Source organism: Myotis nattereri (assembly GCF_964212035.1).
Source record: "Myotis nattereri genome assembly, chromosome: 10".
In the NCBI taxonomy this organism is placed as follows: domain Eukaryota; kingdom Metazoa; phylum Chordata; class Mammalia; order Chiroptera; family Vespertilionidae; genus Myotis; species Myotis nattereri.
The window spans coordinates 61,377,838-61,395,350 of NC_138085.1; the positions used below are offsets into that span (position 1 = coordinate 61,377,838).

At 34.0% G+C, this 17,513-nt stretch overlaps 1 protein-coding gene and 1 pseudogene across 2 annotated transcripts in view; both read left to right on the top strand.

Annotated features, from left to right (window-relative positions):
• Positions 1–17,513, top strand: part of LOC308525747 (ferritin light chain-like) — a 1,112,779-nt pseudogene that overhangs the window by 363,517 nt on the left and 731,749 nt on the right. The gene's annotated exons all lie outside the window — the stretch shown is intronic.
• Positions 1–17,513, top strand: part of LRPPRC (leucine rich pentatricopeptide repeat containing) — a 92,910-nt gene that overhangs the window by 25,206 nt on the left and 50,191 nt on the right. The window contains exons 12-21 of the mRNA XM_081100610.1: positions 250–368; positions 1,777–1,870; positions 6,372–6,438; positions 12,037–12,064; positions 13,820–13,877; positions 14,933–15,039; positions 15,253–15,330; positions 15,672–15,716; positions 16,115–16,228; positions 17,225–17,355. Of these exons, the coding sequence (XP_080956736.1) occupies positions 250–368; positions 1,777–1,870; positions 6,372–6,438; positions 12,037–12,064; positions 13,820–13,877; positions 14,933–15,039; positions 15,253–15,330; positions 15,672–15,716; positions 16,115–16,228; positions 17,225–17,355 (841 nt within the window). The remainder of the gene's footprint in view (positions 1–249; positions 369–1,776; positions 1,871–6,371; positions 6,439–12,036; positions 12,065–13,819; positions 13,878–14,932; positions 15,040–15,252; positions 15,331–15,671; positions 15,717–16,114; positions 16,229–17,224; positions 17,356–17,513) is intronic.

The window sequence follows — 17,513 nt, forward strand, 5'->3', positions numbered from 1 at the left end:
TCACACATTATTTTCTTTTAATTTTTATGACTGCCTTGAGAGGTAAGTAGGGAGCATTATTATAATCTTTTCTATATTAAGAATTTCACTTATCTTATTTCCCAGTTCTGTTACTTGTCTGCTTTCTTTTTTAGGCCAACAAAATGCTAAGTATTCTTCATTATGATTCAGAAGCTGAATGAACTAAACTTTCTGATCTTTTGTTAATTTATTCCAAATTCTTCATCTCGGTGCTTTTAAATTTTATAGGTATAGTTAAAGTCCTCAAAGAAATGCATGAAATGGGAGTAAATCCTGATCAGGAGACATACGTAAATTATGTGTTTCCATCCTTTGATAGTGTAAAGTCAGTTCGTGCTGTTTTGCAGGTGAGTTAAAATATGATTTTAATTTCATAATTAAATTGAATGTCTTGCCTCCCTAATGTTTTGTGTGACTAAAAAGTAAAAAGTCATTAAGCTGAGCACTAAAAATGGTCGTGTTTGTATGCAGTTTTCTAAAGTTTTGTAAAAATATTGGTAAATCTTGAAAAACCTTAAAGTAAAGCAGCATTATTGTGTGTTGAAAGATAATATGCCAATATCAGAAAATATTTAAATAAAACATTATTTGCACCTTAATCCCACTATGTAATGCAGCTATAATTTTCATTTTTTGAATATTACTTTTCACTTCTATATGAATTTTCATAATACACTCAGTATATTTACTATTCTGTTTTTTAAAAATAATCTTTTGTTTGACTCCAAAGTATTATTTTCCTGACCACTGTGTCCTGTCTGCATGAGAACAGGGAAGGCCTTTATGAAGAAATAGACTTTTGTATCAGCAAGGGTTGCACTTTCCATGTTCTCCATTTTCAAAACAAAGTGCTACATACAATTAGGGACAACATGGCAGAGTATCAAATACTTTAATAAGAAATATTTTGTTCAAAATACCTGGTTCCTAGGTGGTTATTCACATGATACCTTGACTTTTTTAATATTAGAGCGTTCTTTTCTTTCTTTGAAATAATTACATAATTACAACCTTCTGAAGGATAGAGTTTACGTCTTGAGTGTCTTTACCTCTCTTCTCTGAGTTCTTAACAGGGTATTTTGAGCCTGTACATATTTTATTGTTAAAAAAAGAATTAAAAAAGTAATTTCCTACATATTCTTATTTCCCTAAATCTCCTTCTTTTAACTTGGCACCTTTCCATTATAGTGTGTAACTCTACCAATTATTTTTTATGCTTGCATGCTGTGTTATTGTATGGATATACCATAATTTATTTTTTTTCATTGCTTATTATTGATTGGGTGGTTTTTAATATTGTGCTATTATACTGTGACTTAGGAAGTATATTCGAGCTAATTTTTGGCTTCTGTACTTAAATTATTAAACAAATGATCATCTTAGGAAAAGTGAAAACCACTTGGAGATAAATTAAATTTTATTTTTACCTCACTAACTGTCCCAAATGTCATTTTAGATCAGTGCATTCAATTTTCATTTTATTTTAAATTAGAGAATTGTTCTAAATGTTATCAATAGTAAATTTTTCCTAGAAGGAAGGCATTCTAAGGGTAACAAATTATCTAAATTTGAAGATAAGCATTTAATTTGTAATGTTGGAACTGTTGCTGAAGTTCAGTTACTTGATTTACATATTCTAGAAATGAAGGATTGTCAGAATATGGTGATATAAATAAATGGGAAAATAGGAAATTTAAATAGCATATCAAAATGTTTTTAGGTAAGGCATAATATTGAAATGTGCTTTATCCCTAGGAAAATGGATGTCCATTTGACAGTAATATATTTTCTCAAGCTGAATTGAGAAGTGAAGCAATAAGTGGGAACTTAGACTATGTTTTATCATTTTGTAAGTATGCAACATTAGCAGTAAACTTGATAGGTGTGGTTTTAGTTACTAATGAAAGCATACAGGATAGTTATTGCCCTCAATGCCTACCTCAGTGTAGTTCAAGGTAATTTCCTTGAAAGCAAGGAATTTTTTATGTTTTGTTTAAGTCAAACTGATAAGACAGCTTATGATTTGATCTTGTGGATAATTTGGAAGTAATTTTGAAGTTAAAAGAACCTTAGAGATAACATGGTGGTAGGTAAAACTGGGGATCCAGAAGACTTGGATTTTGTTTATGGGACCTGGAATAAGCCTCTCTACCTTTCTTTGCTTCAGTTTCATGAAATGGGGACAGTATTACCTATCTATCTACTTTGTGGAAGTTGTGAAAATCATAATGAGATACTGTGCCTGAAACTGTTTGCTAAACTAACTTCTAGTTTAGCTGTAAGTTACATAAAGCCAGTCCTCAGTAACAAAAACACAGCAAATTTTTACTAAATTCTTTTAAATGCAAAGTTGCTTTACAATGTTCATCATGTTAATAAAATTACCTCCATTGATAGATAAAGGAAGGCATAGAGAAGTTAAATGACTTGCCCAAAGTTAGCAGTTTGGCTAGAACCAACATTTTCTATCTTCAACCTTGTTCTTTTCACCATAGTACATTTTAATAATTAGGACATTTCTTAACGTTTTCACGTTTTAACATATTTATGATGTTACTTGGGAGTTTTTTAGATCTTGTGAAGAAAATATTATTTAAAAGCAAAACACAAACTTTAATTTCTAACCCCTAGAACAGGGGTGGGCAACCTTTTTGTGAGTGCGTGCCAAAACCAGCAAAATCTCTGACTCAAAATTCTTCTGCATGCCAACCCTAATTTTTTGACAACATGTTACGCCTACTTGATATCTCTTAAGGTGTTGTACGTATGTGAAGAACCTTGAAGAAATAATAAAATTCATTCGAGTGACAAAAACACAGTATAGGATGATGAAAAATACATTTATTTTTTAATGTATACACGTACACTGATAGTCCGACAGAAAACTTTATGACTCTGTTGGATATTATCAGTGGGACTTTTGCTGCTGCATCACTGATGACAGATTTTACATCAGGTTTATATTTCGTGACCTTCAGAGATATGCGCGAGCTACTACTTTCATCCGCCAGGCTACTCCTATTATGAGACTTGACAAAATTCATCACTGAGAACAAAGATTCACAAGCGTATGTGGATAAAACCAAAACGCTGGTCGGATCTAGGAAGGCAGGGAGAGTTAAGGCAGAGGCATAGAAATTGCTCTTCCCCTCTCTTGTCAATCCATGTCTATGGTCTTTAAGATAATTTGTTATGTAAAATTATTTATTTATCTAAGATGCACCTACACTGAATTTATCTGAAAAATGAAAAAGTCGATATTAAGAAAAAAATTGTAGCCAGAACCGGTTTGGCTCAGTGGATAGAGCGTCGGCTTGCGGACTGAAAGGTCCCAGGTTCGATTCCGGTCAAGGGCATGTACCTGGGTTGCGGGCACATCCCCCAGTGGGAGATGTGCAGGAGGCAGCTGATCGATGTTCCTCTCTCATCGATGTTTCTAACTCCCTATCTCTCTCCCTTCCTCTCTGTGAAAAATCAATAAAATATATTTAAAAAAAAAAAAAAAAAAAAAAAAAAAAATTGTAAATGGAAGATTATAGGAGGGTTTCGCGTGCCAGCAAAAGTTACTGGCTTGCCATGTTTGGCATGCGTGCCAGGGGTTGCCCACCTAGAATATTAAAAGTTAAGCTCTGATTAATGTATATTCAATTTTATAGGTGGAAACTTTGTAAAAACCAGATTATTGGTATATATTATCTGTGTATATGTTATTTAAAATAGTTCATAATATTGTAAAGAAAAGACAAAATATTCAGTATGAAAATTAGTGACTGTTAGGGGTGTAGTTATTTGAGTTGACGGTTGTGTAATAATGCTGGCTGCTGTCTGCGTGTATTGATTTTGCCTTCCACTCTATATAATATATAGATTTTCCATTGTGACAAGATGAAAACAGAAACATTAGCTGAGGAATCTGGGCATATACATGAGAGCTGCCATTACTCATTATCATACCATCCATTCCACTTCATTGTCAACCCCTTGATTTTTCAGACTTGTTTGTTGCTAAGGAAACTAGATGTTTTCTCGTCAGCAGCCTTCAACTTGCTGAGATGTTTCTGCTCGCCTTTTTAATGAATAAAAACTTGACAGTATTCTGTAAAATACTAATTTGAATAGTATAAAAATAAATTTTCAAGAGATTATTTATTAAATTAGAAAAGAAATTCCGGGAACTTTAAGACTAGAGCAGTTCAGTTCATGCCTGTGTGTGCCTCCTCTCTTCTATTGATTTGCAGGTCTGTGGAGATTAGTTAGTTCTGTAATTGCTGGTAATCACTATCGGCAGCTCCCAGGTCTGCACTTTTGGTTACCATATCACAAGGATGGCTTATCTAGATGGAGTTTGTGGACTAGTAGGAAACATTTTCCCACTTGTGTTTATAGGCATGAAAAATTAATTTGATCAAGCAAATTAAAGGTTGTTGAAAGACTATTTCCTTGAGTGACTAAATAACATCATTTTAAAAATGGTTTTTAGATTTTCAAATCTATATATATATAAAAGCCTAATATGCAAAGTGTCCCCTCGGGAGTTCGACCGACCTGGAGTTAGATCACTTCCTATGATGTGTGCTGACCACCAGGGACGGAACAAAGGGAGGCCCCAGCTAACAGCCAGGGAAGGGAGGCCCTGGCCAGCAGCCGGTAGGGACCCTACCTGTGCACAAAATTCGTGCACTGGGCCTCTAGTATTGTATAAAAAAACCCTGAGAAACTTATGCTCCTTGGTGAAGGGCTATAACAGGTGGTCTAAAACACTTCTACTTATGTATGTGGGCTAAATTTTTATTCACATTTAGGAGAGATGAGCAAATAATGTTACAATGTATTGGGACTTTTCCCATGAGGTTTTTTTTAAGTTAACCAGGTATAGTATCTTAATCTTCACCTAAACTGTGTTTATTAATTGTCTTCAGAATTTGCTTCCACTGTGAGTTCCTCTATAATTCAATTCATCTTGGACCATTCAGTACCCAAATTACATGTTTACTGAAAAGATTAAGTCAATTATTTATAACATGGCACCACTTTTTTTAAAATAAATATCTCGAGTATATTTTTCCCATTGATTTTTGGAGAAAGAGAGAGAGAGAGATGGAGAGAGAGAGAGAGAGAGAGAGAGAGAGAGAGAGAGAGAGAGAGAGAGAGAAACATTGATGTGAGAGAAACATATTGACTGGTTGCCTCCTGCATGCACCCCAACTGGGGGCAGGGAGCAAACCCCACAACTGAGGTACATGCCCTTGACCAGGAATTGGTCCCTCAACCCTCCAGTCCAAGGGCTGATGCTCTAACCACTGAGCATCTGGCCAGGGTTAACATGACACCATTTTATTTTATTTTTATTTTACCTGGCACCATTTTAATGCAGTAACATGGAAAATACATTTAGGAGATAACCTACTGTGATTCTATCCCTTGCTCCTTAAGGTCTGATGCTAGTACCAAGGCCAATAAGACTTATAATGTCAGTACTGAAACATACAAGGATGCAGACTGTTAAAAGACAAAATGAGTAGTAGAGCAAACAAATGCTCAGAAAAGTGAAAGATCAGTATAAATCAACTAGAGACCCAGTGCACGAAATATGTGTAGGGTCCGTAGTGGCTGCCGGCTGCTGGCTGGGGCCTCCCTTCCCCTGCTGCCAGCTGCCAGCCAGGGCCTTCCTTCATTCCGCGCCACTTCCTGGTCAGCACACGCCATAGCAAGCGATCAAACTCCCGGTCGGTCGAACTCCTGAGGGGACACTGCATATTAAGCTTTCATATAAGTAGATTATATAACAAGTAAAGGCCTATTTTATGACTTCAGGTTGTTACTCTCTCATGAAAGCTTGTCATTGATCATAGTGAAAAATAGAATGGGAAAGTGTGAATGGTTTAATAGAACCCAATCCCACTCCCAGAACAGTTTTCCTCCTCATCTACTGTCTTTAAAGATCAGGGGTACCATAAGGTATTTACATTCTGCCCCTTTGTAGCGCCACACTGCCCATTTAATATGCAGCCTCAGGATTTGTACCAGGCTGACTCTAAGTATGCTAGTAGATTAGTTATTGTCATATATATGAAATAATATGAATAAGTTCATTAGTTATATTTATACACGTGAAAACTAAGTAAAAGTGTTTCAAATGGGTAGTTTACATTGTATTATATTGAATATAGTATAGTATATGATACTGCAATATCTAGTAATTATTTATATATGAAAATATTTCCATTTTAAACATAAAATTTCCAAAATGAGTATTAAAAGATATTGGTATAAAAGTGTTTCCAAATAAGTTGATAATTTAAGTTTTTGTCTTTGGTCTGAGATTTAATGATGACAATTTTCTTTTGCAGTGGAATCAAATACATTGCCTTTCTCATTTACTTCTTTGAGAGGCACCCTAATTCTAGGCTTTAGGAGGTAAGATAATCACCTTATATGTCCTTTACCTGAATATGGTCTGATTTCTACTGTCTTTTTGACCTACTATATAAGAAAAGATAGATATTATTCTAAATCTTCCAATGTCCTAGTTACCTGAAATGATCTTAAATCTATCGCTTCTCGGCCTTTTGGCTAAGATCAAGTGTAGTACTGTTCTTATCAGTTTAATATCTGATACGTCCTCTATCCGAGGACAATATAGTAAATGTATTTTTGAAGCTGGGAGTTGGAATAGGAGCTTGCTCCGTCCACTCCAAGAAAAAAAAATTTATTTTATTCTTTCTACTAAGTAGTTAAATTGAGTTTATGCAGTCTTTTATACCATCTTTTCCAAGAAATACACACCAATTTGGTAAAGGTCTTGTTTTAATGAAGAAAGCACTGTTTGAATTATGGTGAATTGGAGTTATAGACAAATTTATATGTATGTTTGATTTATACTTTGAATATTTAATTACAAGGTGACTTTTATTCAATATAATACTGTGTTCCTCCACTGTGTGCTCAGGGAATGTTAATGACCTTTTTCTTCCCACTTTTGTTTTTTTTTAAAACATTCAAACATAAAGAAAAATGGAAATAATAGTAAAGGAAACATCCACATACCCTTTATATAGATTTACCATTTGTTGATATTTTGCAATATTTACTTTTTTATATACTCTTATAACTTGCTTTCTTATATACTCTTTCTCAGTATTTACTTGCTTTCTTATATACTCTTTCTCAATACTTACTTGCTTTCTTATATATTCTTTAGATATAGATATATGTATAGCTATGTATATGCACATTGAGGTGGAGCAAACTTGTACATACATACACTGTTACTTCTTTTTTACTGAACCACTTGAAGTTGTAGACATACAGATGATACTGGATCCTTCAGCTTAAAACTCTTAAAAATAGGTCATCTGTATAATCACCAATATCACTCCAAAAAAAAAATTAATAATGCTATAATATCACCATATTTAGATTGTCATAGTTCTGACTGTTTTGCCCTTTTTTTTGGGGGGGTGCCGAAACCTGCCTGTCATTTTTTATTGAGGATTTAATTAAGGTCATGCATTGCATTTGATTGCTGTATTTATATTCTCTTAATTGAGAATAGTTTCCTTAACTGTTTTGTCTTTTATGATACTGAGTCCAAGCTACTTTATCTGTAGAATGTACCTGTCACATTTCTGTCTGAATTTTTTTCTCATGATCAGACTCAGATACTCAGATTGAACATTTTTAGCTAGAATACTTCATAGGTGATAAGTATTTCTTATTGTCTCAAGAGTTATAATGTCAGGTGTCAAATATTGGTGCCATCAACTAAGTTTGGACGCTTGGTTATGGTAGTGGTTCCCATATGTCTCCTCTGCAAAGGAACCTTACCCACTTTGTAATTAGTAAGAAGTCTATGGGTAATACTTTGAGACAATGTGTCTATCCTGTTTCCTCGCTACTTTCACTCAGTGGTTTTAGCAGCCATTGGTAATCCTTGTTGAATCAGTTGTTAACAGTGGGATTGCAAAAGGATGAGTATTTAATGACATTCCTAATAGAGTCCAAATTAACTACCTGCAACTCCTATAAGTATTAGCACATAACAGATCGACTTAGTTAACTGTATCAAAAATAATTATTTCTCATTGTCAGAAATATTAGAATTTATAGAATATTAAATGATATATCCTAGTCACTTGAGCTAATTCTAAGGGAAACATGAGTATGCCTTTCAGTGTTGGAATTCGATTTTGGGGATACTTAGCTACCTTTAATATAATCTGCCTCCTGGTGGTCGGTCCAGGGTCTATGAGGCAATAGTTCATCATGTGTTCTGGAACCTGTTTTGGCCAAGATTAATTTTTTATACTATCCAACAATAATTTTGAAAAACCAACAATGTTTTCTTCATATCTTTTGAAAGTAGTATTTAAGAGGCAATTTAGTATTTCTTTAAATTGATAAGCTCAAGAAATGGTCATTGATTACCAATCTAAAGTTTCCCAGTTTATAGATTAAATTGTCTAACCTATGTAGGCAAAAACACCTGTAAAAACTATTTAAATTCAATACTGCTTAGGTAAGGTGAGATTATTTAAGATTATTAGGGAATTTTTACTTTTAACCTTTTTTTTTTTAAGGCTATTTTTGAGAGTATATTTTAAAGGGCATTTAGATCTAACTGATAAAGTTAGTAAATTCTTATGTCAAATCAAGGGCAAGAAAAAGTTTAGCATAAATAAGACTTTCTTTTCTACCAACAGTAATGCTAGCTTTACAAAGTTCAAATGAGAAATATTACTGAACACCACCACTAGAAATACTGAATCACTTCTAGGAGACAGTTTGTCACTGAAGCTAGGTCACACTTAGCTGGGAGTATTGCATTTCAAAAAGAGAATGCTTCAGAATTTCCGTGGAGGCATTTAGGTCTTCATAGTCTACAGAGAAAGAGCTCTGTGATCTAAGGAGGAATTTCTGACCCATTGGCAGCAGTCTGAACTTGACAGGTGGGAGTCTACTGTTGAAGTGGGGCTGCTTTTCATATGTTAAAAAAAAAAAATCAAGTTTCTGTTGCTAGTCCTATTGAAGTCACCAAGTTAAATGCCATTAATACGCAGTTTTCTCCTACCCATTCACAGCCCTGAAGAAGCTTACAGTAGGAGACTATTTAAGTAGATGTACTAAATGTATTGACAAAGGGATTTTAATATTTGATTCAGCATCAAATGAAGAAAATGGTTACATTAATGCCAAGATAATGGATTGTAATGACATTGATTATGTCTGCTACCTTGTGCACACCCCCTACTGGGGATCAAGCCCACAACCCAGGCATGTGTTCTGACCAGGTACCAAGGTACATGCCCTTGACCAGAATCGAACCTGGGATCCTTCAGTCTGCATGCTGACGCTCTATCCACTGAGCCAAACCAGTCAGGGCTACAGTTACAATGTTTATTTAGGTCACTTTATCATTTCTTCTGTTAACTGATTTCTCATTCCATCTTTTTTTTTTTTTTTCCCAAAACTTTTTCTTAATGTGCTTCAGTGGAGGGATGATTTCATCATAAGGAAGAGGGTTCTAGAGGGGCATGGAACATGTTTTTGAGTTTTTATTTTGGAACAAAGAATTACAGGAAGTTGTAAAGATAGAACACAGAGAACCTATGTACTCCCCACCCATTTTCCCCCCAATGGTTATATCTTATGTAACTACTAGGGGCCCACTGCATGAATTCGTGCACCTAGAAAGGAACTGTGGACCGTGAGGCTGCGGTGGGCTCAGGGGCGGGTCTCAGCCCATCCTCCACATCCCCCACCTGTCTCCTCCATCTGTGGCCCCTGGTCCCCTGCTCCACCATTCCGCCCCTGGTGCAAGTGGGGCCAGTGCCAACAGGGGCGAGTGGCGGCTCCAGCACCAACAGCAGGTGCGAGCGGGGCTGGCGCTGGCAGCAGGTGCAAGCACCGGGCAGGACTGCGGCGTGCGGGAGCAAAGAATTTTCAGTAACCATCAGAGGCTTCCCCTCATGACAGCAATAGTGCCCTTCCTTGGTCTGGTGCCCCCACTCACCTGCTCCACCATCCCTCCGCAGCTGAGGCCTGCCATGTTCCATGCTCTGCTGCCTGCTGCCAACGCCCTTCTTGTTCCATGCACACCCCCTGGTTGTTAGTGCACGTCATAGCGACCAGTTCAGTTGTTCTGCCAGAAATTTTATATTGGCACAATGTGTGTGTATAGTTCTCACATTTTATCACTTGTAGATTTGTATAACCATCACTACAATGAAGATACAGAACTATGTCATCACCACAAATGTCCCCCTGGCACTACCCCACTATGTCATACTGCTCTCTCCCCCACCCACCACTGCCAACCCATGGCAGCCATTAATTTGTTCTCAATTTCTATAATTTTGTTATTTTGCAGTGGTCTCATAAAGTATGTTTTAAGATTGTGCTATTTTCTTTTTTTTTTTAAATATATTTTATTGATATTTTACAGAGAGGAAGGGAGAGAGTTAGAAACATCGATGAGAGAGAAACATCGATCAGCCGCCTCCTGCACATCTCCTACTGGGGATGTGCCTGCAACCCACGTACATGCCCCCGACCAGAATCGAACCCGGGACCCCTCAGTCCTCAAGCCGACGCTCTATCCACTGAGCCAAACTGGTTTCGGCGGATTGTGCTATTTTCGCTCAACATTAATGTCCCTGAAATCCATCCAAGTGTATCAGTAGTTCATTCTGAATGTTTTTCAAGTAAAAGTAATTGCCCTGTTAACTCACTGTACCAAAACTCATTCCTCCCAAAACTGCCCAACCTCAGGTTTAAAAAGGCCTATAAATTTTGTGGGCATTTTATACTGTAAATGTATATAATTATGATAAGTATATAAATTATATTTACATTGTAAAAATTATAATTAAAACACATAGTCTTAGATTATATGTTTGAATTAAATATGCAAAGTTTATAGACATTACGTTTACAAAACTTAGAAGTAGTATAAGATCAGTGTACATTGGTTATCTTGTTTTGTAAATGGATTTTTATTTAAACAGGCCAAATTTGGATAAGCTGTTCTTTTTGCTTTCTTTGAAATAATTTCAAATTTACATAAAGTTACAAGAATACTATAGTGAACTCTTACATACTCCATTTATTAACTTAACATTTTGACACATTATCATTATTCATTCCCTCTGTCTGTCAATCTGTATATACACATAGTTATATAAAATTTATTTTTTCGGAACTGTTTGGGCTTAGGTTGCACATATATCATGACCCTTATATGTCAGTATGTAATGCCACAGAACAAGGTTATTCTGTTATACAACTACAGCACAATTAGCAAATTCAGGAAACTTAACATTGATGAATATTTTTGTCTAATATAGTTTATGCTTCAGTTTTATCAGTGATTTTCTTTTTTTGTATTTCCCCCGCTCCCCTCCTGTACAAAATCCGGTTCAGGGATGAATGTTGTCTTTTTAATTTTCTCTAACCTGAAACAGTTCTCCAGCCTTTGTCTTTTATGATGTTAACATTTTTGGAGAATATAGGCCAGTTATTTTATAGAATATTCCTCATGATGGTTCCCTATGATTAGCTTCAGGTTACATATCCTGCCTGAAATGCCACAGGAGTGATGTTTCCTTGGGGAATTAAATCTAAAAACACATTGTCCATCAGCATCTCATTAGTGATGTTAATTTTGATCACCAGGTGAAGATGTTCAATTTCTCCATTGTATGGTTACTCTCTTTACCATTACTAGCAATAAGCAGTCTGTGGGCATACACTTAGAGACCATGCAAATATTTTGCTCCATCAAAGTACTTAATGATTCTTACCCAAACTAACTTTTATTTTGAGGGTTCAAAGTCAGAGAGTCAACCTTTCTAAATTACCTTCTGAGAATTCTACTTATTTTTGGTAACATTTATTTACCTATTTGTTTTAAGCCTTTGATCTGTATGCATTACATATAATAATTGCTAGTTCGCTTTAACTTAAAATGCTTTTTAAACCACTGAGTTATTTTCAATCCTTTGCTGCCCTCTGCAGGTCTATGAATATAAATCTTTGGAGCAAGGTAAGTACTTCTAATACAGCAAATCATAATCATATTAAGAGCAAGAGTTATGCTATACACATTTGGGATACATTGTTACAAGTTAGTGAGTTTAGAATCTTGAAGTTAGTTTTAAAATTGCCTTCCTCGATCATGAAATTTATTATTGAAGCAATTCGTGTCCTAAATTCTTCATAAGGTTTTTAATTTTTCCGAAGGACAACTGTAAACATTACTGCATTGATATTTGATCATACAGATTTAATAAGTAATTTTAAAATATGTGCATTCAGACATATTTGTGTAAGTGTATCTGTGTGTGAATGACATAAATACCAATTTTAAACTTGTCTTTTTAAGACGTTAACTGCTTTTATGCAGGAAATACAATTATCCTTATGTTGAATTGCAAGAAATATTTGTATCTTAATAAAATCAAAATGTACAATGTTAATTCTATTTTCAATTTAAATATTTTTTGAAATCTAAATTTTACTCAGTTTTGTTTTTAGTATTATGCTGCTATTCAAACTGTATAGTCAGGTATAATATATGGTGGAGATAGTTATATTTGTAAGTAATTTTTCCACTAGAAAGGCTTTTTTATTGGTTTATTCATTATTCAGTGTATCTTTGTTCACAATTTGGTATTAAATGTCGCTGTCTTATTTAATGTATGGCTACAACTTCTGATAAAGTGTATTGTCTATCTTCTATGTCTGTGTTGATTGAAAACAGTTTGTAGGTGACAATTGTTTTACTTAGTTTTTAAACAGTTTCTACCTTTTGAAATGCCATTAACCACAGCATGATTTTTCCTGGTGGAATGAAGTGGGATATGGTTAATTTTATCTCATTTTCCGTATTAGCAAATAAATAGTAGTAGAATTAACTGCAGTTTGAGTTGTTAACACTTATAACATGTCTCAGGTACTATTTGAAGAGCAAAAAAAAAAATTAGTTTTAAAATACACAAAGCATAGTTTAGTTCATGATTCCTCATATCACTTTGGAAAATAGCTGTATGTTTTTGTTCTTATCTTCAGTCCAGGGATATATAGTCAGAATATTGTGTTCAAAAATTACAAGTCAGTACTATAGATTTTGTAATCATTTTCATCATAAAATACATTTGGGTTTTTTTTTTTTTCAATTAAAAATTTGCCAGCAGAATTAACTTTGAATAAGTGTTGTGTATGTGTTTTAGTGTTTGCGTATTCAATTGATAAGAATTGAATAATGTGTGAGAATAAACACATTAGAACTTCTGGCTCCTTTTGTTTTAATGCCATTAAAATGCCTTGGAAAAGATTGTTGAAAAACTGAAAATTAAAATAAAATAAATGGTCCAGGATATTTTACTTTATTATTTCTGTTATACTTCACTAAAAAGAGACAACTGGTCCAATTTCAGCAAGACCAAAAACATGATGAGAAAAAATATTGGTTGATAATTCCTATATGGTCTTTCTTATTTATAGCAATTCATTTAAAATAATATATAAATCAGTTTAGAGTTTTTCTTAGTGACACATTCATAAAACACATTGCAGTTTTCCTTCAACTTGTGTTTGTTTTGGTTTTGTTTTTAAAAGACAAACCTATTATTTAAGAACGAAACAATCTCCTTGGCAGGTGGGGGTGGTGTTGAATTACGGTGATATAGAATGATATCTTACTGGGGAGAAGCTTTATTATTTCAAGAATTCAATTTCAGATTGCATTTATTCTTGTTTGCTTCTCTTGCTGCAATGCACGAATTTTCTGTCTTAACAGATAACAGAACTGTTGTACAAGGATGGACGTTATTGCCAGGAGCCTCAAGGACCAATGGGTAGCGTTTCAATTTCGATGATTGTAACTTATCCACAAATTCATTCTTCTGTGTATTGATGGGCTAGAAAGATTACAGCAATAAACATTTTCTTTTTGAAAGTGAAATTTGAAAACATTTGGTTTTTCTTTATGTTGATAACCACAACATTTTGAGATCTATGAGTTGTTTCGTTTTGTCATATTTATTTTCTTAAAAGACAGGATTAGGAGGCTTTTTCTTTTTAGGAATTGAAGAAATCCTTCTTTTGGTACTGATGAAAGTAGGCTTACAAATTTGTAATCCTTAGTGTTTATGTGATTTTAATGTCTTATAGGTATTAATTTTAAACATATAAAGTAGTAAAGAGGTATTGGTAGATTTTTTCATTTAAATATAGTTTATTACATTATTTAACATTTAATATTTTTCATTAATTTTATGTAATGGGGACTAGAATATAGGGTTTTCTATAAGAAGGTACCCTTCCTGAAAGTTCGGATTTTCTAGGTATTAACACATGGCCCTATACATTTTATGCTTGAATGCATAGAAAAATTACTGTTGTTATAAAACATCTTTGTTAATCTTAGTTTTTCATTGGCTAATAGGCAGCTCTTCACAGGATTGCTGTATCTGCTTATTAAAATTATTTAACTTTCTATACTCAACATTTAACAATCCTTTAAAATTTTATGTTTCCCTAAATGTTGCCCATAAAAAATTAGTATGGAAATGTGTACAAGGCATTTATTTATTGTGATTTGGACAGGAAAGAAGTAAGGCCTTGGGCAGGACCACTTCTGTCATAGAGTGGTAGAAAAAATAGATTGAAGTAAGATTCAGTACTGAAAAGCTGTCACTCGGTCTGAAAATAATTAATATTCCTTTCACTCACCAGTTAGATATGTGCTCCCAAACCACATAATCTCTATGCCTCAGTGATCATTGTTGCCATTTCAGAGCCTCTCATCAGGGTGACATCTCACACCAAAATGATTTCTTATAAATTAATCTTGATAACATGACAGTCTCAGTAATTTTAGTGGAATGCTTTCTCTTGTTTTTTTCCACAGAAGCTGTTGGCTATTTTCTTTATAACTTGATTGACAGCATGAGTGACTCAGAGGTACAGGCCAAGGAGGAGCGTTTGAGACAATACTTCCATCAGCTGAAGGAGATGGTACCATTTCATTTTTTGCTATATAATGCCTGTCCTGCCTGACATGTATCTATTAGATTTGAAATTGCTGCTTTTAAGTACAACCAGACCACTTCTCAATGACATACAGGAGTTGGAGACTTAAATTATGTCTGAGATAATTTCTGTTAGACCAATTTCAGTTTGCTTGTCTAAAACTGAATGGTTTTTTTTTTCTCCTTTCCTTTTGCACAGAATGTAAAAATTTCTGAAAATATCTACAGAGGCATTCGTAACCTACTGGATAGCTACCACGTTCCTGAATTGATTAAGGTGTGTGAGAACTAATAATTAGCTTTTTAAAATGTTTAATTTATATATAAAATCACGTTAAAATTTTATTTAAATAAGATGTTTAGCCCAAGAAAATTTATTTAAATGACAGTTACAACAAGGCTTTTTCATTGATTGTTGGTAAATACTGTTTATATATTGAAGAATTCATTTAAAACATTTATTATAATGGTTAATAAAATATGACAGAATTTCTGGAAAATTTTGGAAAGATGGAAAAATAGCAGTAAAATGAGGCGAGACTTTCAAAATTTGCTTTTGACATTTGCTCATGTATTTTTCCATGTGTTTTCTAATGCTAATTTAAATCCCAATTTTAGGATGTTCATTTGTTGGTTGAAAGAGAGAAGACAGACTCTCAAAAAGTAAGTAGGTTTTTTGAGTAGATTCTACCTACTATAAAAACCACATTTAATGAAAATTCTAGACCGTCTTTATAAAATCAGTGGTTCCTAACATTTTGCCGACAGTATAACTCTAAGAAAGAAGTTGGTCAAAGCTATTCCCCAACTCAGAAAAATCAACACATCTAAGAAATTTTCATATAGTCTCAGGAGCTTTATAAATCCCTAGAATCCATTCACAGAACCCCAGTTAATATTCTTGATAGCATTTATGACATTTCGGAGAGGTCAATTTAAAGGGAAGAGTGGCAAAAATAAATAAATAAACAAACAAACAGAAGAGTGGCAAGGGGTACATTTTCTTTCCTTTTTTTCTTTTTGTAGTACATTTCTTTCTTTTTTTCTTTCCATTTCTGTAGACTATTAAGGCTTCATCGTCTGAATTGGAGTCTACACTTGAAAAACTAAAAGCTGAGAACCAGCCTGTAGGAGACACCCTGAAGCAGCTCATATTAGTGCTTTGTTCAGAAGAGGTAACATTTGTTTAAATATTCAAAACATGCTACTAAGGTAAAAAAATTTTATAGATAAAAGTATAGGCAAAGCCAAATAGAATACTTGTGATTTTTACAATTATTATACATCTTGCCTGTGAAGAACGCAATTAAATGAAAGGTTAACTAATTTCCACTACACCTTGAATGGCATGTTTTCAGGTTGCTGTAGTTTGTTTACAATAATCTGCAAAGTGAATGATAGTAACAGCCATGATAGGTTTATCATACATGCCAAATGTCCTTTCAAGCCATGGCTCCGGTCTCTTATATCTAGATTGTCAAGCAACTGATACATGCAGTAGTCATTTGCAAGTCAAATATTACTAGATTGTTAATGCAGGGATTGAAATTCCATTTTCCTGCTGGAAAAAAAGCTCTTTCTGAGATAAAGGGTCTCTTGCTTTTTTCCAGCAGGCGTCCAGCTGTACTTTGTGTTTATTTTAGTGTGTGTCTGCAATTTGTGGCATATCACTAGATTTTTCCAGTTTCTAGTTCAATATGATTTGGTTGTATGCCTGTGATTTTAGGGAAAAAATATAACAGGTTTTAAGATTGTAACATGGTACTGTTAAATTCCAAAATATTTTTTCACATTACTTGGAAATTAAACTGACTTTGAGGAACTTTGCAATGATACATTTTCTGTGTATGGAAATTAGACTGTGAGTAGGGGGTGGCTTGGTATATATTTAATCTGGAATGTCCTTTTTATAATACAGTACTAAAACATCAAATCTGGCATAGTGGTCTGTTTTGCATTACAGATAACAAATCTTTTAAACCCTACATACATGTCTTACCTGTTTTTCACAAGGTGAATGAAAATATTAAGGAACAAGGTGAAGTAAATAACTTGAATCCATTTATTTTTAAAGCACTTGTAACTTTTTCTACACTTAAACATTAAAACAAGAAATTTTGTATTTTCTTTTATATTTATTTATTCTTTTTCATGTCTATCCTTTATTTTAGAACATGCAAAAAGCTCTTGAATTAAAAGCAAAATATGAATCAGACATGGTTATTGGTGGCTATGCAGCTTTAATAAATTTGTGCTGTCGACATGATAATGCAGAAGAAGCACTGAACCTGAAACAAGAATTGTGAGTATGCTGGCACTGAAACAAATCAACCTTAATGCTGATACACTGTCCTTGATGGATCATGAAGATTGAACATTACTCTCTTATGTAATTTTTAAAAATTCTCTTTTGGCAGTGTTTTTGCATAATATGAGACTCTTTGGTTAATTATGGCTTAT